General features: G+C 34.1%; 1 protein-coding gene across 2 annotated transcripts in view; it reads left to right on the forward strand.

Annotated features, from left to right (window-relative positions):
• Nucleotides 1–21,682, forward strand: part of LOC129229246 (protein boule-like) — a 47,480-nt gene extending 25,798 nt beyond the window's left edge. For both annotated transcript variants that reach the window (XM_054863511.1, XM_054863512.1), the window contains 6 exons: nt 1,827–1,883; nt 4,778–4,796; nt 7,897–8,018; nt 10,896–10,964; nt 17,192–17,351; nt 19,518–21,682. In XM_054863511.1, coding sequence (XP_054719486.1) covers nt 1,827–1,883; nt 4,778–4,796; nt 7,897–8,018; nt 10,896–10,964; nt 17,192–17,293 — 369 coding nt within the window. In that variant the 3' untranslated portion in view covers nt 17,294–17,351; nt 19,518–21,682. The remainder of the gene's footprint in view (nt 1–1,826; nt 1,884–4,777; nt 4,797–7,896; nt 8,019–10,895; nt 10,965–17,191; nt 17,352–19,517) is intronic.
• The last annotated feature ends 4,535 nt before the right edge of the window (nt 21,683–26,217 follow it).

Consider the following 26,217-nt stretch of genomic DNA (forward strand, 5'->3'; position numbering starts at 1 on the left):
GCGGTTACTTCAATCAATTTCTCGAAAAAGTTGACTGTCAACTATTTGATTGGCGTTTTTCGTTGTGTTCACACTAGGCGACTTAATTGAATCGACTTTTTTTTCTCGAAGAAATATCAGTACAATGTTCCTATCATTTGTTTACGACGTGATATAAATGTAAAAGCAAGTAATGCTTTTTCTTATTACCTATGAGTAAAAGAGCATTAGAAAAACAAATCACTCATAGTATTAAGTTTGTTGTTTAGTTCTAAAACAAAGCGGCAAATGTGAGTACAGTCGGATCTCCATGTATCGAAGTAGCAAATTGCCGGAAAAAAAAATCGATATATAGAAATTTCTATATTTAGAAACGATCTTATTTTATCCTAAAAATCTTCTAAAACATTAAAATTAAAGCTAATTTTCGTGTATGAAACCTAATTTCAAATTTATACGAGCATCGGATAAAATAAAGTTAATAATTAAAAAAGTAACAGAAATTACATTTTCGCGCCTTTATACATCTTCATTCTTCGGCAACTCAACTTGATCTGCAACATTAGGGGATTTTCGTTTTGACAAATCGAAGGAAAAGTAAAAAATTAATCTACGTAACTTGAATGATTTTTACTGCAGCTAAAACGACTAGGAACGATAATCAATAGAAAAAATGGATAAATTGAAACTGATTTTACAATGTTACTGGTTACAACTAAGATATTTGAAACAAACTTGAAGTAATTTAAGAATTCTAGAACGAAACAACGACCTATCTACACACCCCTCAACCCCAGATTCCTTTTGAGTTTCGTAGCAACCTTTAGTGAACATAATTTTCTCCCCTAACCTTTATTTTTCATGAGACATACAGTCTAAAGTGGAAAAAAATCTACAAATGTCTCGAAAAAAAAAGCGATATATAGAGATTTGTGCGATATATAGAAACATTTTTTCTATGTAATGAACATAGAAATTTTCTGGGATTTCGATATATAGAAAATGTTGATATGTGGAAGTTCGATATATGGAGGTTCGACTGTATTTCGATGTTTTAAACCTGCAAAGGCAAAATAATGGTCTCCAGACACTAAAGTTATGGCATTAATGTTGAAGTTTTTTTTTAATTAAGAAAAAAATATGCGGAGAGGTAAAAATCTGAGTACCTGTCAATGTTTTCCGTGAATGGTTAATGGTTTGCCCGACAGGCGGTGAACTAGTTGGAGACTCGAAAAATCCCTAAAAATAGGGAATTGAAAAATAATTAATTTTAAAGATATAGTTAAGCTTTCATTGTGTGTGTTCAAAACTTAATTTTGTTCTCAGTTAGGTAGAATGTATTCAACAAATATGCCTATTTTATTTGATATTTTGAACACGTAAAAATTCATAAAAGGTTAAAAAATAATCAACGATAGGCGACTAGTTTATTAGTGCTGGCCTTACGGAGAGCTAGCGAACTGCTTGGTATACCTTACTGAGTCTTTGAGACTGCTCGCTAACGGATTCTGTCAAAATATGTTGAAAAATTGCTTCCTGAAAGTTTAGTGAGAACGGGACCAATTTGGGCCAAAGAATGTGATTAGGGCCAAAGTAGCACGCGTTTACGGTATGTATGTTTCAGTCAAGAAGACTGGGGGGGGGGGGGAGCCTGTTTCAAAAGAGATTTTTTTTTAACTGATGTGTTTCAGTTGTGGTAATGCATTTACTTAAAGATAAAAAAGAAATTTTTTTTCAAAAAAAGTTTAAAAATTGCTTTTAATTACCATCAGCTTTAACTTTTTCCCTTCAAAACATGTTTCTAGATTTCTTACTTTTTAAACTCATTAGCTTTTTTTTCTTTTCAGGCAGATGTGATTTTAAAAGACAAAAAATTAAACATTGCTCCAGCAATTAAAAAACAGGTAAGTTTTATTCTATGTGCTTCTGCAGGAATGTTTCCTTAATATGTGAGTGACAGAATTTATGAAATGATCTTAATTAAACTAATAAATACATGGTCGGAGTTAAAGAGGAGCTTAAGGGGCTAAGCTTTCGTAAAGACTTTTTAGTCCCCTCAGAGAAAGAAAATACAAACGACGTTTAAGTCCTCATTTCTTGATGCGTACCAATAAAAGTTAGTTTCGTTTTCCAAAAATATTAATCAAAAAAAAAAAAAAAAACCCGGAACATTCTACGAGGTTTTTCTTTTTCTCTTATGCCCTCTTAATATTTGCTCACTGTGCGTTCGTTGTTGTTAAGAGTACTGGAAATTTTTTCGAGGGAAGCCCTCGAATCCTCTCTCTTCCAGTAAAGTCATCAAACAAATCCTAATGGCATTATTGGTCCTTCAATTTTGAAAATTGTCCGAATGACAGTGCCCTTCCCCTTCCCTAGCGATTGAAGCTTAAAATTTCGTTTTTAAAACTCCAATCTCAAAAAATCTTCTGGGAATAGTTCCTGAACCAGCTCTTAAAATCATTTAAAAAGCCTGTAATGTCTTTTTAGAATTTCAATTATAAAGAAATTTTTGATGGAGGGTCCGCGAGCTGTCACCCTTTCTCTAATGTTACTCCCAAAGAAAGCCTGAAAATTTTCCGAAGGAGATCGGTACCACTCCTCTTTACTTTCCTAACGTATCCAAGGGTAGCGTAAAATTACGTTTTTTAATTTTCAATTTCGAGAAACTTCTCTGGAGCGAACCCCACTTTAATTTGCAAAGATGCCCTAAAACTGTTTTCTAGTTTTATAAATGATTTCTCCCACTCTTTCTTCTATGTAGCCAAACAACGGGATCTCGTTTGGTCGCTTTTTGCTGGAGATACCGCCTCAATTCCCCCATCTTCTGCCCATTATCTGAGTGTATACAATATTGTTCCTTGCATCCTTAAATTTAGGTGTTTTTTTTTTTTTTTTCGGGTGGAAGCTTAGCTCCTTCTAGATGCAAAAAATCTAACTCTGCCCATGAATAAAGAAGAAAAGATATTTCGGAATAATTCCTCTACTACCTTAAAAAATATTTTTTTTAAAAATAAAGAAAAGCATGAGGCAGTGAGAAACAAAGGGATGTAAGTGGCAAAATTAAAAAATTGAGACAACCAGAACAAATGGTAGGTGGACCTCTCCTCTGTCTTGGGGCAAGAGATAGCACTAGTAGGTGCTGCTGTACAGCATGATTTAGAGAAAAAAAATTCAATAGGAGTTTATCTTTAAACTCGTTTTACTTGAAACTTGAAAATATCCATTTACATCCCTTTGCTTTTACTGCCTCACATGAGCAACTTATCTCATGAATAATCATTATAATATGTTTGTACATCAGTATCTTAAATAAACGTATCGTATTTCTTTTTAAGCTAGCTTAAGTTAACTTAACCTGAAAGGCACGCGCCCCTGGGGACGTTTTTGTGGTCACATTAAATGTTTTCGACATCACCTTCTTTTTTTTTGGGGGGGGGGGTCAGTGCAGTTTTCATCGTCATACTGTTAAATTGAATTGAGCAAATTTGAAAATTTTGAAAGTGATCTGAAGTGCTCTTTATCACAGTTACAAACTTATACAAAAACATGTCAGGGACAGACAGCGGCAGCCCTCCCAATGTTGTCGTGAATGTGACTGGTATTATATGCCATCCTTACTAGGCTCTAGACATTGTGCGCCTCAGCATTGTTAGCACTCGGTGGAAGAGTCGAAAACATTGAATCTGTGGGAAATGGGGAGGGTAAATGCAATAAGAATATTAAGACTTCCACAACGCGGAGTTGGTGGGAGTTTTCAATTCATACTTATCTCTTACTAGTGGTACCCGCACGGCTTTGCCCGTAGTAGACAATTAAAAGGTCTTTTGGTTCGCCTGTATATTAACAAAAAATGTATGGTGAATTTCTTGCCAATTGGCTTGCCCATGTTACGATAACTTGGTAATTTACTTGTTCATCTTATGATAATTTTGCTCGGGAAAATGTTCTTAAAATTGGAATAGAAAAAGAAGAAAATCGAATTTTTGAAAAATCGCTTCGAGGTGCACACCCCCATGCTACAAACTAACTTTGTGCCAAATTTCATGAAAATCGGCCGAACGGCCGAGGTGCTATGCGCGTCACAGACATCCTGACATCCAGAGAGACTTTCAGCTTTATTATTAGTAATAAAGACTATAATTTCGAAAAATACTTGTTTCTCCAACGATTCTTTGCAGAAACCCATGCTTCTCTTGTTTCCAGGTTTTGACATGGACTCGTACGAGAACAAGCACCAACAATCCTAAGGTGCGCTTAACATAAAAGCAATTTATATTTATTCTTTGATTTCATGTGTTCTAATAATATCATGTTTAAATCAAAATCATAGGATGTAGTAATGTTAAATTTTTTGTTCGAAATTATCTGTATTTTTATTTAATAACCAGTTGTCTTTTAAGTTGTCAGTAATCGCGTTTGGTGATTGTTCAATGCTAGCGATTATTAGCGACCGTGAATTTTTTATTAAATAAAGTAGGATTTTCGGGCAATTTGGCGAAATCCGAAACTTTGCTCTGGTAACCCTAGCCGTGCAACAATGAAAATCCGATCCAAAATGGCTAAACTTAAGCTGATGCGCCTGCCTGTTTATATAGCGTCTCTAATTGGTCATACAGAGAGAGCGTGTGGGAGGTGTGGGACCCCCCTCTCACATCAGTGTTCAAAAGGAGGCGCAGAGCCGCAAAAACTGAGAATGTCTCATGTGTAGTTTTTTTTTTTTTTTTCATAAAACACATAACTATGCATATCAGTGATACATTGTCTGATAAATAATTCTTTTTTATTTTTCATTTTTCAGCCATTTGCCAGAGTGTATGGTAAGTTCGCTTTTATTTAAAATCAACAATAATTTTCGCATGTTCTTACAATTTGAAAAGTACAGAAGGGGCAAATAGTCTAGAAAGGTCTGAGCCTTTTCCTGCTGATTATTTCGTAGCAGCTGTTAAGATCGTTCGAGCAATGAACAACATCATTTATAAACATACACGTGCAGGTTGAGTTATACTTCAAGTAAGTCGTGACGAATTTACTTATTTAAAATAAACTATTGAAATATACATAGTAAGGTAAATACTACATGTACTTTAATTTGAATCAATCAGCTAAAAAAATAAGTCATTTTTTAATCAAAAATTTCTGTCATACCTTTCTTTTTAATTTATCCGAACATTGAATATGTGAAGCTATTTAAAATAGCAATGCAAGAGATAACACGAAACAAAGTACAGCATATTCAAAAACAAAACACACAGAATGATTTCGATACAAACATTATAGTTCGTTTGAGAAATGTGCCTGATTTAGTTGCAGTAAAAGCGCATTATCATACTGCTTGTATGTCGAATTTCGTTAACTATTTTCGCGTGTTTTTTGCAATCTCTATGTTCCACGAATTTTCAATATTTTAGTTTAGCAGTTTAACTTGGAAACTTACATTTTTTGAGTAATTAAAGCGTAAATTTTAACAAATACTTTAAATTTTACGTAATGATTTTTTTTTTTTTTCAAATTCAAACTTTTTCGTGTTTTTTCATTTTTTGCGAAATTTTCCCATACTATTGTATATATTTTTATACCCTCAGAAAGTCGAGATTCCAACGAAAACACGCTCCGATTTTCAAAAGAAAAATCAGATATTTTGACGTAAGATTTTTCGATTGAAAATTACAATGCTATTTTTTTACTAAATCAAAAATAGAAGAAAAAATAAATATTTTAAAGCAAAAAAATTTTCAGTGTATTTGAGACATAAAAAGGTAACTTTTCACTAAGTTTCGTGAAAAAAATCGTTTTTTATGGGAGATAAAAATAAAAAACCAAATGGTAGGTTTTTTGAATTTTTCGCATAAATTTTGAGGTTTTGTGAAAAAGTGCAAATACAAAAGTTGTAGTTCTTGTTATTACCAACAACTTTGTCATTTACTTTTTTTTTCGATAGCACTCGTAGTTTTGCCGGAAATCGTGACAAACCGTCCCCCCCTTAAACCCCCGCCACCCCCCTTCTCGAACTCAGATCGCCCGTAATTATTTTTCCTATTAATTTTATCATATTTTCTTACTTTTCCAATGGGTTTCATCCTGTTCTAATTTTTTTTGGTCTCAAACATTGTTGGTACTATCCTATTAAGACTTTAACCCACTTTAGAAACAATATGCGAGAGTAACATTTAAAAAAAAGTGCTCCCCCCCCCATTTAACTTAGAAGCACTTGCATGCATTCGGGGGGAATGGTCTAGAAGCGAAAGCCAACCTCCCAAGGAAAACAAAAGAGAAAAAATAGACGTAAAAATTAAGTCCCTTTTTGAAAAGCCACAAGCTGATCAAACTAAAAACGATCCAAACACCAGACAGATAATTCCTTCTCTTAATTCATCTCGTTCGGCGGATAACAATGAGCCGCCCTACGCCTGAATGACTCCCTCTTGAAAAGCCACAAGCTGATCAAACTAAAAAAATTCGAAACAGGAGAAAGATAATGCCTTCTTTTAATTCATCCCGTTCTGTAAATAAACGATGGACCACACCTACGCGTGGTCCTTTTTGAAAAGCCACCAGCTGATCAAACCAAAAAGGATCGAAACACGAGAAAAATTATGCCTTCTCGTAATGCTAACTTGGTGTAACTTGGTTAAGATGCAAGTTGTGTTTTCATTGGTTCTTTGAGAAACTTAACAAACGATAAGAATAAGACAAACATTTTATATTTTCTATAATTGTAGCTTTTAAACCTACTATTTTGTAGAAACTATGCAGAAGCAGGCAAAAATAAAGTGATGTTTGTTCTTAAACTATTTCTTAAATTTTCCAGCACTTTCTCATGTAGGCGATATTAGGAACACCTAGTGGGCGGTATTAAGAACATCTTTTTAAAAACTGAAAAATGTTATGGTTCAGTTTTTTTTTATTACATCTGTAACATGCTGATGCTAATTAAATTTTATTGCTTGAATATCATGCAGTAGTAACTAGATACACACAACGAGAACCAGGTCCCATGGCAACGAGTTCTTCTAGTATGGATATGATGGGCAAATGTCCGAAAAGTGCAACAACTTTCGCCATAGCCTGGTGAGATGCAAACAGTTTCACCCAGGGCTGTAGAGTTGGAGTCGGACTAATTTTAAGGTAAAGGAGTGGGCTTGATTGTTTATCGAACTTACTCGGAAGCAATATCATGGCTTCCCCAGATCGCAGGTAGTCATGGTAGTAACTACCTACGTCGTCCCCTAGTTATACCCACTCGATGGGTGTCACCTGGGGCAGACCGCCCCTGTCAAGAAAATTTTTTTGACATAGCAAAAAGGCCTTTGTTCTCTCAAGACACAGCTTTTAAAATTGAAAGCACACGATTTCATCAACATCTATTAGTCAAACGTGAAAGGGGAGCAATTTTTTTTTCAATTAAAAAAATAATAAGATTTTTAAGTATTCTCACTTTTAAAATCGCAACTATTGGAAATTTGATATTCAAACAGAATTTCTAGCGTTGTATGCATCTTAGGTTTACAATAAAATGCTGCGCGAAAATTTCATAAAAAAGAATTAGTACTTAATCTCTGTTTAGGGAGGTTTTTCCCCCTTCCCATGAGGAGGGGGGATTTGAAAGGAAAAAAATAAATAACTAAATACAAAAGCAAAAAAAAGCCGAAGTTGGACGTTTCAAAATGTCCCCGGAGTCGGCCATTTTCTTTCCGACTCCGCAACCATCGTTTCACCCGCGTAGGTTACGCTTTTGCCCATCTATTTCAAGCTTCGCGCTTCCATTGGCGACCTTTGACTTTCACTACGGAGTTGTGCGTCTAGTTATACTGCATCTATGTAATTACATAAGTTATTCAATGCTAGTCTAATCGTTGAGCTATTTTTATCCTTTCCGTTCGCATCGGACGCTGAAAAGTAATTTCCTTAATTTTTCAGATCCTGCACCCACCGTACCAAATGGGACCATTTTATATCCTGGCGGGATTCCTCTAACATATCCTAATGGTGTAACATTCTTCAGTTCACCAGAAAGTATGTGCTCATACGGAAACCCTCAGGTAAGACGACGCAACGTTTCTTTAAAAAGCTATTGCACATGAAGACGATGAGTTGTATTGTCCGTTCACCAGGATAATGCACTTGGTTCCGCCTTTGTCACGTGGTGTCGGACGATTTTATTTCAGTTTTTGGAATAAGGCTTATGGTCATTGCATTTTGCTGCAAAAACAGTTTTTAAAATTTAAGAATACAGAAAGTAACAGCATACAACTAAAGCAAGTGACACACAGAGGACACTAGGATTTTTTTGAACATTCAGTTGTACGCCAATGTTAAAGTTGTCTGATTTATAAGCACCCTCCCCCCCCCCCCCGCGCTAAACTGACTTCTGCATTCGAGGAGGCGGAGCAAACTGTCATTTCCTTGTGATAACACCGCCAAATACCCCAACAAAGCGCCAAGATACAGAATTCATACTGTCTCTTCGAGCAAGATCACTGGCCTCTTGACTAGAGGCGAGAAAGGAGAAGGCAAAAAACTCCATCGCCCGTTAGTATGACATCACGGCGAAACTAGTTTCCAGCCTACTGGCCTCTATACTGGCCTTCCTAGTCAAGAAGGCGGTGGCAAGACGAGCGTATCTCAAATTTTTCTTTAAACATCTCATTCTCTTCTCAAGTAGACAAAAATTTTCTGGGGGAGGACAAAGGGTGTACATTCAATGCCCACGTTGAAAAAAAAAAAAAAAAAAAATCAAAAAACATGAAAAATGCCGAATTACACTATGTTTTTAGAATCTAGGTGGTCAATCGACCTCCCCCCCCCCCCTGATCGCCCAAATGACGGTCCTGATCTGACGACTTGCAATATAGTTATAAACATTTTAGAGTTACATGAAATACATCGCCAGCTCAGTCATTCCAGCCGAGGACTGCAGTTTCGTGCTTATTAGCACTCATCAGCCCGGCATAGAAAGTGACTGAGTCCTCGGCTGGAATGACTGAGCTGGCGGTGTATTTCATGTATTTCTGCCTTAGCCCTGACTTCAGGGTGGTAATTTACTGAATATACCATGCCTTGCCATCAATCTTTGAGTTGAACCGAACCATTGCTTCGGTCACTCGTCTGGTCAGTGCTAATTCTACATTAGCTACCAGTTTGTTTGGCTCTCTTGGCTTCCTTAAGAGGTTTTTTCCACCTTCAGCTCAGTCACAGCCTATCCCGGGCTGATAAGTGCTAATAAACACGAAACTGCAGTCCTCGGCTGGAATGACTGAGCTGACGGTGTATTTCATGTATTTCTGCCTTAGCCCTGGCTTCAGGGCGGTAATTTACTGAATTTTTAGAGTTAGTTAAACAAGAAATAACACTAGAAACAGCAAATGGATAAATTTGAACGTTACCGTCTATTGAGGCGGTATACAGTATTTGACGGTGCGATATAAATGATAGCGGCGAAAGTCAAACAACTACTTTATAGATTGAGGTAAGTTTTAAGTATGGGTTTGGGTTGCTTTTGAACCCCGCCCAGCCACAACAAGGAAAACGGGCTATAAGTTTGATACGTTGTGTATCTGTATCTGTCTGTGGCACGATAGCTTTTAAACCAGTGGTTTCCAACCTGAAGGCGATCGCCCCAAAGGGGCGGCTAATCTCGTCTAGGGGCGATAAATTCGTGAAGGGATATAGAGGGGAATAAGTGTATAAAAGACAAAATAATAAAAATCAAGAGCAACCAAATATTGAAATATTTATCGTTTTTGAAACCGATCAGGGTAGGAATCAGAAGTTAAAAAAGAACTAAATGAGGCAGTGAGAAGCAAAGGGATGTAAGAGGACATTTTCAACTTTTGAGTATAAAACGCGTTTAAAGATAACGTTTTGGATAGGATTTCATTGATTTTTTTTTTTTCAAAATCATGCTGCACAGCAACACCAACCAGAGCTACTAGTACTATCTCTTACCCCAAGACAGGACAAATTGCCCTACTATTTGTACTGGTTATCTCCAAATTTGTATTTTTTTCCCACTTACATCCCTTTGCTTCTCACTGCCTCAAATAATGATTTCGAAATCTTTGTTGACATAACTTTTTTCGTAAAAAAATATTATTATTATTATTATTGTTATTTATTTATTTTTTGTGAAATGTATCAACTTGCCCAATATGGGTCGAGTTGATACACAAATGAATAAACTATCATGCTGACGTAATAAGTAACGAAATGAAATTTTTAAGAGTTATTTTTCAAGAAGAGTCTCCTAAAATGTTTGAAGTGTATTAATCAGAGTTAGATAATAAATGTAAATCTAATTTACTGCTTCAACTTAAAATTAAACATTTTCAATAACGCCAACTTATGGTGTTTTTCAGTGAGAAGTAGGGAGGGGGGGAGAGATAAGCGTAAGTCAACCTCTAGAAAGGGGCAATAGGCGCAAAAGGTTGGGAATCACTGTCCTAAACGGATGAACCGATTTTGATATTTTTTTTTTTTTTTTTGTCCGAAAGGAGACTTTATCTAGATATTTCTCACCTATAGATCACCCCTTCATAAGATTTTAATTACCGAAGTCGTTAATTAAAAACCTTGAATATTAGCATTTTTTCGCAATTTTAGTATTGAAAACATGTTTGCATATTAGTACCAAAAGAAAGAGCAAGTGCATTCTAAGTAGATAATTTATTCAACAGAAAACATTTTTTTTCCTACTTGAATGTGGCTGTTTATCTTTAAAATAAAATTAATTTTTGCCGATTACTACTGACTTTTCGCAAGTTGCTGATAAATTTCAAACTACGTAACCAGTTTTTAACGATACATATTTTTCATTCATCTTGATGACTCACTCCTCTTTCAAAACTGATATTATTCATACAATGATTGTTCTCTTTAACTTTCGGTACTTTTTAACGTCCAAATTTTGGTATTTGCAGGCGAACTTGAATGTGATATATCCGTCCTCTGTCTACCTTCCCCAGCAGTCTTTCCAGTGCCATCCTGCGGTATGTATTCGAATTCGATTGATAAACTAAACTAAAGAGCAAAGATTTTTATCTCTTCTCTACTAATAATAAAGCTGAAACTCTATCTGGATTTCTGTCCGAATCTCTGTGACGCGCATAGCGCCTAGACCGTTCGGCCGATTTTCATGAAATTTGGTACAAAGTTAGTTTGTAGCATGGGGGTGTGCACCTCGAAGCGATTTTTCAAAAATTCGATTTTGTTCTTTTTCTATTTCAATTTTAAGAACTTTTCCGGAGTAAAATTATCATAAGATGGACGAGTATATTAGGAAATTATCATGACGTGGAACCGTAACATGGGAAGAGCGAATGAACATAGACAATTAGCGAGAAATTCATCATCCATTATTTGTAAATATACAAGCGAAGCAAATGACCGTTTGATTTTCTACTACGAGCAAAGCCGTGCGGGTACCACTAGTTGATTAATAAAAAGAGAAGCAACACGTTAGCTAACGCACAAACTGCAGCAAGATTTGCAAGCATGTGTGCTTTGGTGTTGCAAGTTTTTGAAGTTTCGACTTGTACTATATATGTTGCAGGCTTGAAATCGGCCAGTTCGCAAATTGCCCAGCCAATTCGCGTTTTGGCCAATGTTACTGTACACTGACCGGCCACTGTCCGATCTTTTCCTGATTTCTAGCTTTGGTCGGTCACTTCGCGAAGTGACTTGGGACAATCGGTCAAAGTAGGAAGAAATAGATGAAGAGCAGAGTGTTTTACACACTGTTAAAAATGTTTTAAAATGATGATGTTGATATATATTTTTTAAGTGCAATCTCTTCCTAGTATAAAATGATGTCTCCAAAAAGCGTCTGTTTTTTGAACGCACAAAACTCGAGAACTACTCTGTCGATTTCACTGAAATTTTCACAGTATCTTTCTTTTAACATCGGAAAGGTTTGCAGACTGGTTCGAAAAAATTTCGATGAGCAGTTCTTTTTTTATTAAAACTTAGATCCAATTTTTACATAAATTCCCAAATATGGAGGTGAAAAATTACTTGTACATATTAATATCACATATCGTTGGAAAGGGTAGAATTTTCCGCGTTCTACGCAATTCGTTTCAATGCTCTAACTTGATTACGACGGGAGTTATTTGCGTTTTTAGCTCTATTTTTTTTTAGGCTTAGCTGAAATTTAGACACTACTCTCTTTATTAAATACATCAATAAAAAGTGAAGGAATTATTCCACAATATTCTTTTTGACACCATTGGAAACAGCGATATTTTTTACTCCAGATCCATCTCGACCTACGGTCGAAAACCTGAGCTTCTATATCCAAAGGAAAAAACGTTACAAGCATTTTTAAATCAAGTTCAAAAAATCTCATGTCCATTTAAGTTGTTAACCATTTTCTTTCGCATTTTAATTCCTTAAACTTATTTTATTTTGTGTTTCCATGGTTACGCTTTTTAAATCCATCTTTCTCGATTTAACTTCTTAAAAGTATTTTAATATCTGTCGTCATTGTTTGGGGGGGGGGGGGGGATTTTGCATGATGTTTATTTATTTATTTATTTATTTAAGCCTGATTGTTTAATATACGTCACTCGACACAATTTGTATTTTCAAGGTGAACCGGGCAAAGCCGAGTAACGCAGCTAGTTATTTCTAAGTATTGTATACACAATACAATTGTAAATATGGGTCATTTTCTCTAAACTGCGAAATTCTTGTTTTTTCTCCAAAAATGACAAATTAACTTGCATAATAGAATGGTTCGATTTTTTTTTTTTTTTTTTTTTGGAATCGCGTTACTTCTCAAAAGTTGTGTTCTAAAAGTGTATCCTCAATTGGGAAGGGGGGATCTAATTTGACATCTTCAGTTCTGTTATAAGGTTAAAAATTTGAAAAATATGCTAAAAATTGAATTTTTCAAAAAATAATACAGTTAGTTTTTTTATACATATATTTTTGTTAGTCAACAACTATAAACTGTCAGTATATAGTGAAGTTTGAACTTAAAAAATATTTTATAGCCTTTACGTAAGCTCTTTCGTTTGCGCATGTGCTTTAAATTGGGTTAAAATCTCCTGAAATTTGAAAGTTAATCTATGGCGTATATTGCGTGAACTAAAGATCTTATGTAAAAGCTATAAACTATTTTTTAGGGTCAAACTACGCAAAATTCTGACAATTATATGGTTGTTGCATTACGAAAAAAAACTAATTTTATTATTTTTTGAAAATTTTAATTTTTAACATTTTCCCAAACTTTTAGCCTCATGCGCGAACTGAAGATGCCAACTTAGAATTTATTTTTTATTTTTCCCTAATTGAGGATACCAAAGTACAACTTTTGAGAGATAACGCGATTTCGAAATAAAAAATCGATTTTTTCGAACCACCCTATTGTATAAAAATCAAACTGATGGTAGAATGCTTTAATAACAAAAGCTTTGATGTTTGTAAAATTGGTTTAAACAAACTCTCTCTTATTATTATTCATTTAAATATTTTTTTTACATGATACATATCATTCCCCTGTGTATCTCTATTCCCACCTAAAAGCAAAACTATTTCTAAAATGTCAGGAATCCATATATATTTGTAAAAAAAATATTGTTGAATCTATTAACAACTATTGTGCAATGTTGTAAAATATCAAAGCAAAGACTTCAAAGTTTGCATTATTCTAAAAAAATAATAACTAATGTCCTTTGATTTTGTTGTCATTCCCCTGTCGAAGAATGGAATTAATGATTCGCACATGTGGTAATTTTTATTTAGTCTTTGAATTGTGGCCTCATTATAGAAATAATCTAAATTGGTTCTTTTTGCTAAAATAAAGAGAGTCAAGTATAATTGGGTATCCGTTAGTTAAATCTTGTTATGTATTTTTAATGACTGTCATTACCCTGTCTCTGATACTTAATTTAATTTCATAATAGGTACTCAATGAGTGACTGATTCTTGTTTTTGTCTTGTTTGGGTGGAGTTTTTCCACCTTACTTTAAGTGATATTGGGTTTTGCTGTATGTAGTTATGACAATATGTAAGTTAAACTTAACTTTTGTCATTCCCATGACTTCATTTCCAGGGCCCACGTAAGGGGAAAAAAATGACGGCAATAACTACTTTTTGTAGACCACTACATTGGGTCATTTAAAAGTCATTAAAATAGTGTTTTCTTTTCCCAGACAATATAATTAAAATACCTTCAGTAAAATGTGTTAGTATTTCCTCTTGGTGTCATTCCCTTGTCGCAGTGTGTGCCATTCCCTGCCCTGTTGAAATTGCGCTGTTTAGGGAAAATGACCAATGCAGAAATTTAACTTTAATTACATTGTTAAACTCTATTCTGAAAAGTATTTAATCCCCCAAAAATATGTATGAGTCACAAAACATTCGTAAATTATAACTATGGCATGAAAATGGCCGTTTCTGTGAGAATGACTCAAGTTTTAAACTTACGAATGGGGTCGTTTCCAATATTTTAAAAGTATTTTTTCTGAAAGAACATGCTTAAAAACATAGGAGCTAACCATTTTTTAAGTAATTTGTTTAAGTTTAATGTTTTTAAAAAAATACTTAAACCGGTGATTTTTCATTGTTTACATTTCTTTCCGATGTCATCACCAATGATGAAATGCCATTCTGTGTTGCCATTCACAAAGCAAAATATTTAATTCGCATCTTTACTCGCGTGCATTGGCAACGATATGGTTGATAGCAAGCGTAGAGCGCAATTTTAATTCGCTTCTTGATTATCATAAAGTGGAAATGCGATATAAAGATGCGCCAAAAAGCATCATTTGTGACGTCATCAAGACCACGCCTTGTTTGAAAAATCGGACACTTAAAAAAATTAATTAAAAAAATAACTGTTGGGAAAATGAAAGAATTTTCTGGATCCAGTTTTTTTTTTTTTTTTTTTTTGCTTATTCTATCAAATTTAGTGACTAAAAGTATTACTTTCGACTGAAGGAAACAACCCCATTATAATTTTAAAAAGATGGAAGTAAAATAAATTATTGAAAACTATTTATTTTACTCGTAAACTAAACTAATATTGATGAATCGATGGAGTTATCGATAGCTACCAGATATCACCCACTGCATTTGCTCTCGAAGGAAAAAACTTTTACTTGAGTCTGTAGAACTCATTTTTTGATACACAGCAAAGCACGGCGGAAAAGCCAAACTTTAGGCTCGGCGATTCTCTTTGTGGACATGAAAAACCTATCTGCTTTCAAAATTCTTCCTAAATTCTAGTGCACACTAATAACGAGCGATGCGTTTAAATAATAACAAGAAGTTCCGTCTAGAGCTAGACGAGCCTACTTTCCTGTATACCAACATATATTTTTTAGCATCAGATCAATTTTTTTCAATTAGCTCTGGTTGCAAAATCTGTCAAACATACTTTTCTATTTCTTACAACTAATATCAAACCACAAAATATGTCTTCTTCTTTTGTAAAAAAGAAAAAAAATATGTTATAGAGTATATGAAAGTTATATCTCAAATTGCTAGGGGCTTTTTGGCTTTTACAGTAAATTTCAACATTTAATTATGTTTCTGTTAGGAACACTTTAAATTAGTTAGTTAATTACCATAACTATTAAAAAAACTTTCAGTCATTCGCAAAATAATTGAAAGACTAAGCATTGGCAGTTCTAGAGGTTGCATGCGCCACCTTGTGGTACTGTAAGAGTTTAGCAAAAGTGGTAAAACATTTCAATTTTGCGCGGACAAGGCAGACGTCTCTTTGGACATGTCATATCCTATAAGTGGGTGGGTATTTTACCCCTTTAAACCACCATTAGCCAAGGATGGTAGTTTATTCGAATTGCGAATCTCACATGCACTAAAATAAATAATTTTCATCCAAAACATAATCGTTTGCAACTTTTTCTTTTAGTAAAAAAATACATTCGTTTTCTACGCGATCTCTAAAGTTGGCGCAAAGTCAACCTGGCAGTGGCAGAATGCTGCTGATAGGGTCTGCTTAGCCTTCACAATGTTGCCAGGTTAAGTTTGCCCCCAACGTGTACAGTGTGATGGCAAAACAGGCAAGCAATTTTCGTGGTTCTTCTCAGTTTCAATTTGATTTCTTTTCATTTTAGTAATATGCAAAATTAAGACGAAGTAAGCCTGATCAAATACTTGCTGCCCTGAGCTCACTTACATTTCAATTTTAAATCATAATAATTGTACTCTTCTGTCACAAGTACGTCACTTGGCTTAGTAACTTGTTTATTTTCCACCTTGGCGAAAACAGAAAAATACCTTTTGAGTCGTCACCAGTCTTTGCTCCTGTTTTTATAATTTTTAATAAAACATTTAATGTTTAATAATGACTCGATTTGGGGGGGGGGCTAAATATTTTATATTTCAATGGAGCATGTAAAGCCGTTTTATTTATTTGTTGATTTTAACCAGATTTTTCATGTTATTTAATAACTTTATTTTTTTTCTATTTGCAGATCATTTGACTTTTGTATTTGTTCAATTCCGTGGTTGTGTTTTGTTTAAATTTTAAATGGGGTCGTGCTGTTATTTGGCAACATACCCAATTTAGTCTTCTAAAATGCTACAATACAACAATACTACAATTAAAACTTTGAAATTTCCAGTAACCAAGAAAATACACACTGCTGATGCTATTAAATCAATTTTAAACTTGTAAATGCACCAGTCTGATGGAAAACAAAAATAGATTCATTTTTTTCTAACTACGTAAATGTAGGACTTTTTTTTTATTAGTTTAATGCGCTTGAAAATGTACTTTTAATTCTATGACTGATAATTTTTACTACTAGTTAATTAGGGAGGCATTTTTGCAATTTGTATTGATGTTTTGGGACATTTGATGGCAAATTATTTATGGTTTTTTCTCTTAAAGGCCCGATGCTACCAAGCAGTTGTTTAACCATAAACCATCCCTAAATTAAACAGTGATTTTTTAAAACTATTTATCTTATGATTTAAACAGAATTTAAAGCCAAAAAAAAATTTAAAATTGTCTCTAAAAATCATGCATTTAAAGATTAAGTCCATTAAAAAGATAAAATAATGCATGGTATCCACAACAAGTAGTTCCGATATTATTTTCACCGAACATGGTGACAGAAAATATAACGAAAATTGATCTCCGAAATGAAAAATTCTCCAAGTGACGTACCTTCAACGGGAAAGTACCTTAATAACTAATAAGATGCTCTGAAGCATTTTTCCTTTCTCTTTTTTATTTCAGCAAAGTGGTGCTTACACTCAGAGCGCTGCAGTTCCCGAAATGACTCAGTTCATACCAGCGTTGGCACCAACCCACTATTTCATTCCCGAGCACAACTATTAAATTGGCGAGATGCAGGAATTGCAGACACACACCGAATTCTCCCGGTCTCAACAGCTCTGTAAGGAATATTTGTTTTTTATAATGGACTCACGATAATGTTCATCTAACCAGAAAATAATATGATAGTGTAAAAATGAAAAGATGAAAAACTAAATAAATTAGCAATCAAAAATGCATATTAAAGCGTGTTTTGGGAGGCATACGTTATTTGCTCTAGTCTCCCCGTTATCGAAATATGAGTTTTAAAAGTTTTTCGGAGTTAAGAAAAGTCGCCAGATTTAGCAAGCTTCCATGAGAAATAGAACAGATCTTTCACACGTTTTGCAGATGGATGTCCTGCCACATGCAAACGGTGCAGTCGCGTAATAGCGGAATGTGGGGCAAAGTAAAATGATTAAGATGACTGAGATTTTTCAAAATGAACAAATCTTAAATTTGTACACAAAGAAAGAACATTGTATTTTATAATAAAACTTGCGTTGAAACAGTATTTTTTTTTTATTTTGGCAGTTAATATGAGTCTTCAAAAAAAAAAAAAAGTGGAAAAGTTTCCCTTTTTTTCATGGGGCAAAGGGAAAATCAAAAGATTTTTTTAAATGAAATGTTTTCTATTTGATTATAAAACATATGTTTGATCAAAGGAATCAGTTAATAAAAGTTTGAATGAATCAATGAAAAGATAATGAAACAATAAACGAATAATTTAATGAATAAATCAATTAATATATGAAGAAAAAAATGAGCGAGTAAAAGAATGAATGAATAAGTGAATAAATTAATAAATAAGTGAATTACTAAATGAAGGAATGTAAATGAATTAATTAATAAATGACTAGTAAGTGATTTATATTAAATGATTGAGTTAGTAAATGAAACAAACTATTTCACTTTGCCCCGCGTGTACTTAACTAATAGTACAATTTATTTAAAATACAAATAAGCTCAATATTAATTAAATTTCTGCTGCATTGAATACTAGGAGGTCTCAACTAATATTTAAAATGTTAATAACAAGCACTTTATCATTTGATAGTAACAAAAATAACTTTTGACTTACAACAAAATATTACAATACGAGTACCATTTTTAAAAAAATGGCCTATGTTACCAAATGCTTTAACCGTCGGCGGTATTTTTATCCTGTCATTAATAGACTACATATGGTACTATATAGTTGAAATAATATCAGATAGGTGGAGTTAAAAGCAGAATAAATATTTCACCATTTCACTTTGCCCTGCTATTTCACTTTGCACCATGTTCCCCTACTTACCATTTCTCGACAAGTCTTTAAATTATGGAATTTTCTTGAACTTTTTGTAGGTTTAGAAACCTATATTTCGATAATGAGGAGACGAGGAATCACTACAGTCTGAAAAGTGCTACCTATTCAATTATGTTTTCGTTATTACGCAATTCGTGTGGTTTTCCGGTAAGAAGAGCCTAGCTGTGCTGCGAGTAAAGTTGACCTTTCTCGTGTTCAGCATTTTAAATCCTAAAGTATCCTTAAGATTGTTGTAAAAATTCATTTTGTGAAAAGTACATTCATGGTGTTCAAGACAAAAGTAAAATTAATTTAAATTTTAAAAAAATGTTTTTTTTTTTCAGCCGATTAATCAGTAAAAATTAGCCGATACTAAACGATCGGCAAAGTAGCAAATTACTGATTACATGCCATTAATCAGCGAATCTCTAATTTTAGCCTTTAAAAATTAAGATAAAAGTCCTTTTTCGGTCCCCTTTTTTTTGGAATTCAGGTTCCCTTTCTCCCTAGGCACAAGTCAAAAATATGTTTGGAATCCTTAATATATTCACTAAATTTCATTTGCATGTGATGCATGCAAATAAAATTTTAACAAAACTTGTTAATTAAAGAATAATTGTGTCAGGAGTATGTGAGGTTAAAAAAGTGCTTTCTCCAGTTAAATTAAAATTTTAAGAAGCATTAACGGAACGTTCGTGAAATTAGAGAGTGATTGTCCCGCACGTGACGGTGGAAGAGCCCTTAATACTAATAAGAAGTAGTTCATTCAATTAACAAATGTTGGAGCCAAACAGCAACCCTCTTTGTTTACTTTCGCTATCACTTCTCTTTGAATGCGCTATAACTCTATTATCTGGTAAGATTAATCAAAAGCATTTAATCATTCGATATCTTTTCAGATCTGATGTCTTTGTTCTAATATTAATTTGAAGTTATTAATCGTTTTTTTCTAACTTTCAGGATCAGTAAAGGAAAGAACTAAACATGGAGGCTGAAGAGAGAATTTAAATAAATTCTGTTAATCAACTGCATACTGCGGAACAGATTCCATTCCCTGAGTTTTTTTCCACGGCCTCTTCAATTTCATTCTTTCGCAATGAATTCCAAAGGTTTAAATACCAATAATATATGAACACATGTTATGATTTTCATTATGCGTTAGCCAAATCTATAAATTAGTTTTCAAGCATGAATTTCGGTGTGTGCTTGCGAGACAATCGTCACCTATTTCCACAACTCAGGATAAGTCACATGTTGTTTGTTGTGTAAGAAAGGAAAAATGGTTCTCAATCTTGCCCAACCTGAATAGAAAAAATTTAATCATTAAAACAGTTTTAAATGTGTATGAAACTGTGAAAATGTTACACAAAATTTAAACTAAAACTTACTAAAACAATTTTTTGAAAGTGTTTGTAGTGAAAATCGATGTTTTACTATGTGCAAAATTAATTTTGACAAACGAGATTATGGTCGTGTTCGAATAGAGTTACCAGTTAACCCGGGCAATTGATTTCATGACGTCAGTGGTTTGTGCGGTGAGTGTCCATAGAATATTTTCATATACGTTCAGCTAACCGGCAATCTAACAGAACGTTTATGGTTCGTCATCGGGGAATCCGAGTTAACCGGTTGCTCTATTCAAACACAATCTATTTTTTTTTTTTTTTTTTTTTTTTAATACCATTTAACTAGTTTCTGAAATCATGATTTTAGGGAATAACGTAAGAGGAGACCAGTTAGATTAATGATTCAAAATCCTTAACTACACCAATGTATCGTGCCACGGCAAAGAAAGTGACACAACTCAAAAAAGCAGCATTTGAGAAAATCAAGGTTTTACGCATTAGCAGTTTTAAGCGATTTCGTCTCAAATATTACAATATTCTCAAAAAATGATGATGCGATGTTTACTGGTCAGTTTTTGTTGACTAAATTAATAATTCATGCTTAAACTTCGAAAATTTACCTTCTACATTATGAAATTGTAACGATGAGTGACTTTTGACTATATCTTTTTTTCGCCGCCAGGTACCAGTTTTATAAGCTAACTTAGTGTGAGTTTCGTAACAAGAAAGAGCAGTAATTTACATTTTTTAATGAATAGGGAGTACATTTTCCCCAAATTTTGAGTTTTCAGGAGACACATTTCCTTACCGGGGAGCGATATTTTTCGATGTAAAGCACCTTGGAGGGGAGTATCTCGCGCTGGACTAGAGCCCGTTACCTTCTGGTTTCGAGTCCAAAACATTTCAAAAAACTTACTGGAACAGAACTTCTTGAACAGAAGAAAACACGTTACACCTTATTTGAACTAAAGATGGAATTTTCCGTGTTGCCGACAGTGACGGATTTTGCTTTAGATTTGATTTACGCTGGGCTGCCCTAAACACAAATTTTTTGAGAGGGGGGGTTCAATTTACCGAATAAAACTCCAAAGTAAACAGAATCGTAACAAAAATAATAAATAAAATAAAATGTTTGCCTATACACCTACGTCTGATGGAAAGAGACAATAGGTATAATTAAAAAAGATTTAAAAATTGCAATATTTCAATACTGTTGGTCTCCAGTTAAAAACTGCCAAATAAGAAATTTTAAGGACACAGTGATCTCCCGCGACTTCTCACTGGGGCCCCCTAGATTTATGCATGACTGAAATAAAATTTGTTCATTCATTTCTAAAAACGGGACAAATGAGTTAAGAAGATTTGGACTTGAAAAATATAATGATTTGTTAGTGTGCATGTACTAAATATTTTACTCGCATAAACCTGCACCTCCTACCTAGTTACAAACTTATTTAACGTGTATTCCTTCTAATTTGAAAGAAAAAATACTTTATAAGGAACATAGAATTTTATTACCAAGCTTTTGCATAAAAAGTTTTTCTTCGGTGCATGAACTCTTATATCCCGACCATGATGATAGTCTAAAATCGGTTAGTGAAATTTTGGGACATTTATTTATCTTTAAGCAAGACTGAGATCTAATTTACCTTATAACATATCCTATGTTTATCGTACTCCACATTTTTGTTGCCGTGGATATACTCGTGTATATTTGTATATAAGTTGATCATGCCGTGGGCTATGTTATGTATTTGTGAAATAAAGATTATTAAGATAAAATCAGAGTTTGATATTCATATTATTTTCATCGTGTTTCTATACTGTTGTGATTGTAAACCACAAAACGAAAATTAAATTTTACAACGTCGTTACAGAGAGTATTATCAGTTGTTCTGCTCACTTTGTGCTAACACGTGTCTTTACATTCACAATAACGACAGTTCTCATAACCTAAATTACGACCTACTTTGGCCTAGCATAAAAGTTTGAAAGAAAAATCCATCAGAGGGATTTTAAAGAGACCAGAAACGTTAAAAGTGAAAATCTGAACAGGAAAAAAAACAAGAAAACCGGTTAACTCAGCAACGGATAAAGAGAATGATTACAGTCTCAGTTTGTCAGGCCACACTGACATGATTTTTACTACAGAAGATTAAGAGGAATTGGAAGTTGTTGGTGGTTCATAAGAAGTCGACCTAATTGCATCTACTTACAAATTTTGGGAATGTTGGAAAGTTTAGGGAATTTGTTGTAGTAGAATGGAATGGCATCAGGGATAGCTGCTGGTGTGGAAGAAGGAACTGTTGTTGAGTGCCTGGAACTTGGAACGTACCAGCAAATTGTGGACGTGGCCGTCAATTGCCCTAGTAGCACAATCGGTTGGGAGATGTTTGGTCAATTCAACGGTGGAGCTTATGGTTGGCCAACGGTAGGCAATGTCCGCTTTGGCAACCGTTACTCAACCAACCATTTGCCAGCGATCTGTTGAAGTGCCAAACGATTTCCCAAAGATGGCCCATCGAACATATTCACGGTTGGCCCAACGATGCCCAGTAACTGTAGAACCATCGTTGGCTCCTCGTACGTTGCCAATACACCATTTTCCACCGGTTTCTACCGTTAGCCATCCATCATTCCACCGTGAGTGCTACTTGGGTAAAGATTCTTCGTTCTACAAATGGTGTTCGATTAATAAAATTACTCAACCTCCAAAACTAATGAAAAGGTGACTGGTTGTTCTCCGTTGGTAATTTGTGAGACAATAACTAGGCCTACACACATATTTAAAAAATAATAACTTTCCTTAAAACTTATGTGTAACTCCAACTTCATTTAAAATGCATTTTTCTTTCACATCAATAGATTTTCGTGCAGGGGAGGACTGGCCATGAGGGAGATGTGGAAAATTCCACATGGGCCGTACCTAACTTGGCCCGTTTTATTTTTTTCAACGTGCACGTACCGTTTTCCTCAATTTTATTTCGAAAAAAAATATTTTAGCTGAGCCGGCCGTTCAAAGACCCTGGGTCCGTGTTTCTAAAGCCAGTCATAACTATAATTGAGGGAAAAGGATGTTGATAGATGGTTTTCCTCGTCCAGTGGTCACTCTTTTCTTGCCGAACTATTGCCGTATCTCGTTACGAAGGGAGAAAACAATGACTGAACACAAGCCTTACTTTGGTTCAAGTTATGCACTGATTTTAAACAGGAAAACCACCATGGACCAAAGTAATCCAAGCGCAAAGGTAGTATTAATTATCAAAAAAAAAAACTATAAAAAAGTCTTTGAAAAAAAATGATAGCTTGAAAAATAAATAAATTAAGAGTGCTCTAGATGCGTAAAAAAGATTATCACGACTTAGAAATAGGAATAGTAAATACAATTATTGGGAAAAGATGAAAAAATTTCCAAAATGTGGGACAAAGTGGCTCGTGATCAGGGTACTTTTCACAGAGAAACTTTAAAAGAAATGCAAGTATTCTTATATTATGGTATGTTTTTCTACAGTGAAAAATAACTGCAAATAAAAAATTCACATAAAATTTAAAGTATAGTCGTTGTGACAATGTAAGAGAAATTCTTTAGAATTAAAGCATAGTGGTATCTTTAGTGCTTGTCCTCTGAATAAAGCTCTAAACTCAGTCAAAACATAAATAGATAAAGCGAAATAAAGTCAAATTCGTATTAGTATTTCTAACTACAAAATTTCTTTTGATTTTTCAAGTTTTAAGCTTTAATTTTAAATTTTTGCGAAAAATTGAGCCTTTTCTCTTGATTTAATTTTCTTTTTTATTTTTCTTATTTATGTTGAATATACCCTCGCAATCTGGAGGTGGAAGTGCTCAAGCATCGTAACACTCCTGTAATCGGTGACCGTGTTTATGACCTGTAACTGAAAATGAATTGAAATGATTCAATCGACGCAGTAGACAGCTGCATCCCCCCCTCCCTGTAATGTATTTTCCCCTTCCCTGTAATGTATTTTAGTCGTCAACAATTCCAATGCGCTGTCTTTGTCATTTTCGCAGCTTTTTGTAGGCACTTAATGTCTATTCTCAGCTCAAAACAATACGGCGGAAGTTTAACTTTGTCTACTTAGCCTTTGTTTTCTCCATTAAAACTTTTTGAACCAGATGCATCACACGCGCCGTTTTCCTGGACTGTTGCCAGTCGTTCTGCTAGAATGTGTTCTTTACACTCTCTTTTTTGCTGCTGTTTCTATTCTAAACCCTTTGTGAAAGCTATGTTCGTCTTAATATTTTCTTCAGCAAAAAAGGTTACAGCTGCACTTCAGTTTAAGTTGTAGAATGTTAAAAGGAAATATAATGGATTGTTCTTGAATGCGCTTTGAGTTGAAACTTAATTTGAGTAGTCGTACAAAATGCAACATCATGAAAGAACAGGAACAGTCCAGCTCAACTGCTGTGTAATGCATCGTTCTGCACGTCTAACTACGTCAGGTCCTGTTAGATTGCGTTCCCCCTTTGTACGCATTTCCGGTACACTCACCCAACCAAAGCTACATCTGTCAAGTTTATCGCTCCTCTTTAGACGTTTTTAGCTTCAGCGGCCACATTTCAGCTGGAAAATTTTTAAAAGTTATAGTTTTGCACTAATTTTAATATTCGATTCAATCATACGAAATATCATACAAAAAGAACTCGAATGAATCGTAATATTTTAAGTTACAACAACATGAAACAATCACCAAAAAAATAAATAAAATAAAATAAAATAATAATAATAATTAATTAATAAATAAATAAAACAAAATAACTTACCTGAGGAGCAAAAAATTTGAGTAGTTGTGATATGAAATAAAAGATACGATGAAAAACTTTAATGTTTTATTTCCTTTAAAAAAAGGGGGGGGAGACATTTATTTATTTGAAAGGATTACGTAGTTCCGGTACATTTACCAGTCATCTAACAAGTTTTATAGCCTGTTATCGCTCCCTACGGTCTCAGGTGTTTTTAGCGGCTACATTTCAACTAGAAAATTTCAAAAAGTTATAATTTTGCACAAATTTTAGTATTAGGTTCATATTAAATATCACAAAATAAAAAAATGAATTGTATTGTTTCAAAAATTATACCATAAAACATGAAGGACGTAGGCGGGCGAAGACAGTCGCCAAAGAAATATATGTGTTCTCCCCAAAAAACATTTTGAAAGAGAAGTCCTAAAAGCGAAGTTTTTAAGCCATAAGGACTAGGATAAATGTTTAAAGGTCTCGTCTTAGTTTTTTCGAAATTACAGTTTTTTATTTTCAGATCTCATACGGGAGCATCGTCTCACTCTATTTAAAGAGGACTGCGCGCTAAGCACCTCAACAAATAGTCGTTTTGAAAAATCCATTTTTAGACGATTTAGATGATATTAGAAGGAGGGTTTTGAGGCGCGAGGTCTTTGTCCAGAAGTTTTCAGAAATGGAAGTTTTTAAAACGCGACTGTACACTATATTTGGTCAGTGCATAGGCGGATTTACGGGGGTGCCAGGGGGTGCGCCGCACCCCCAAAATTTTTGGTTGGGTTTTGAAAAATATTAGTTTAGTATATTTCACTCAGAAACGCAGTTGGGGGAAAAAAATTCATAATTGCTATACTAATAAATTTGCTTGAATCCAGTGTATTACAACACGTCGCTAGTGCAAGAAAAACATAATTGTGCTCATACTAAGAATTAAAGTAATTTTATCCATTCGGAAAAAAAAAGCCCAAATAAATAATTTCATGCAAATAAAGAAACTTCTGAAACAATTTATTGTTCAGTGCTGTTATTGTATAGAATAATTGCATGTTCTGTAATTGGGTATTTATTCGTATATCAATACCAATTCTTCTATTTTGAAACAACAATGGCTTATAAAGTTCAAAAAAAAAAAAAAAAAATACATGGCTATTGCAAGAAACTTGATCAATAAAATCTACACCGAAATCAACCGAAAACCAACATTTTTATGGTAAATTTTCAAAAATTTTTGAAGGAGGACTCCCGGACATTTTGCTGCAGTGGTGCATCCAGGGGGGAGGGGGCACAAGACTGGTGACCCTCCCCACAAAATGCTGAGTAGATGTTTTTAAAAAAATATTCTTTATTATTGAAGAGAAGAAAAGATGTCATTTTGGGAGAACGCATTTATTTTACGAAAAAAAAAAGAATGTTGGGAAAAAATCTTAATTTCTCTTTCAAAAAGAAATATATTGACACTTAAATTTTTCAACAGCTTCAGATTATTGGCGGCGAATTGTGTGCCTCCTCCCACCTCCTCGCACAATCCTCTTTCTTTCATATCTCCCCCCTCCTTT

This window comes from Uloborus diversus, chromosome 9 (genome assembly GCF_026930045.1).
Source record: "Uloborus diversus isolate 005 chromosome 9, Udiv.v.3.1, whole genome shotgun sequence".
In the NCBI taxonomy this organism is placed as follows: Eukaryota; Metazoa; Arthropoda; class Arachnida; order Araneae; family Uloboridae; genus Uloborus; species Uloborus diversus.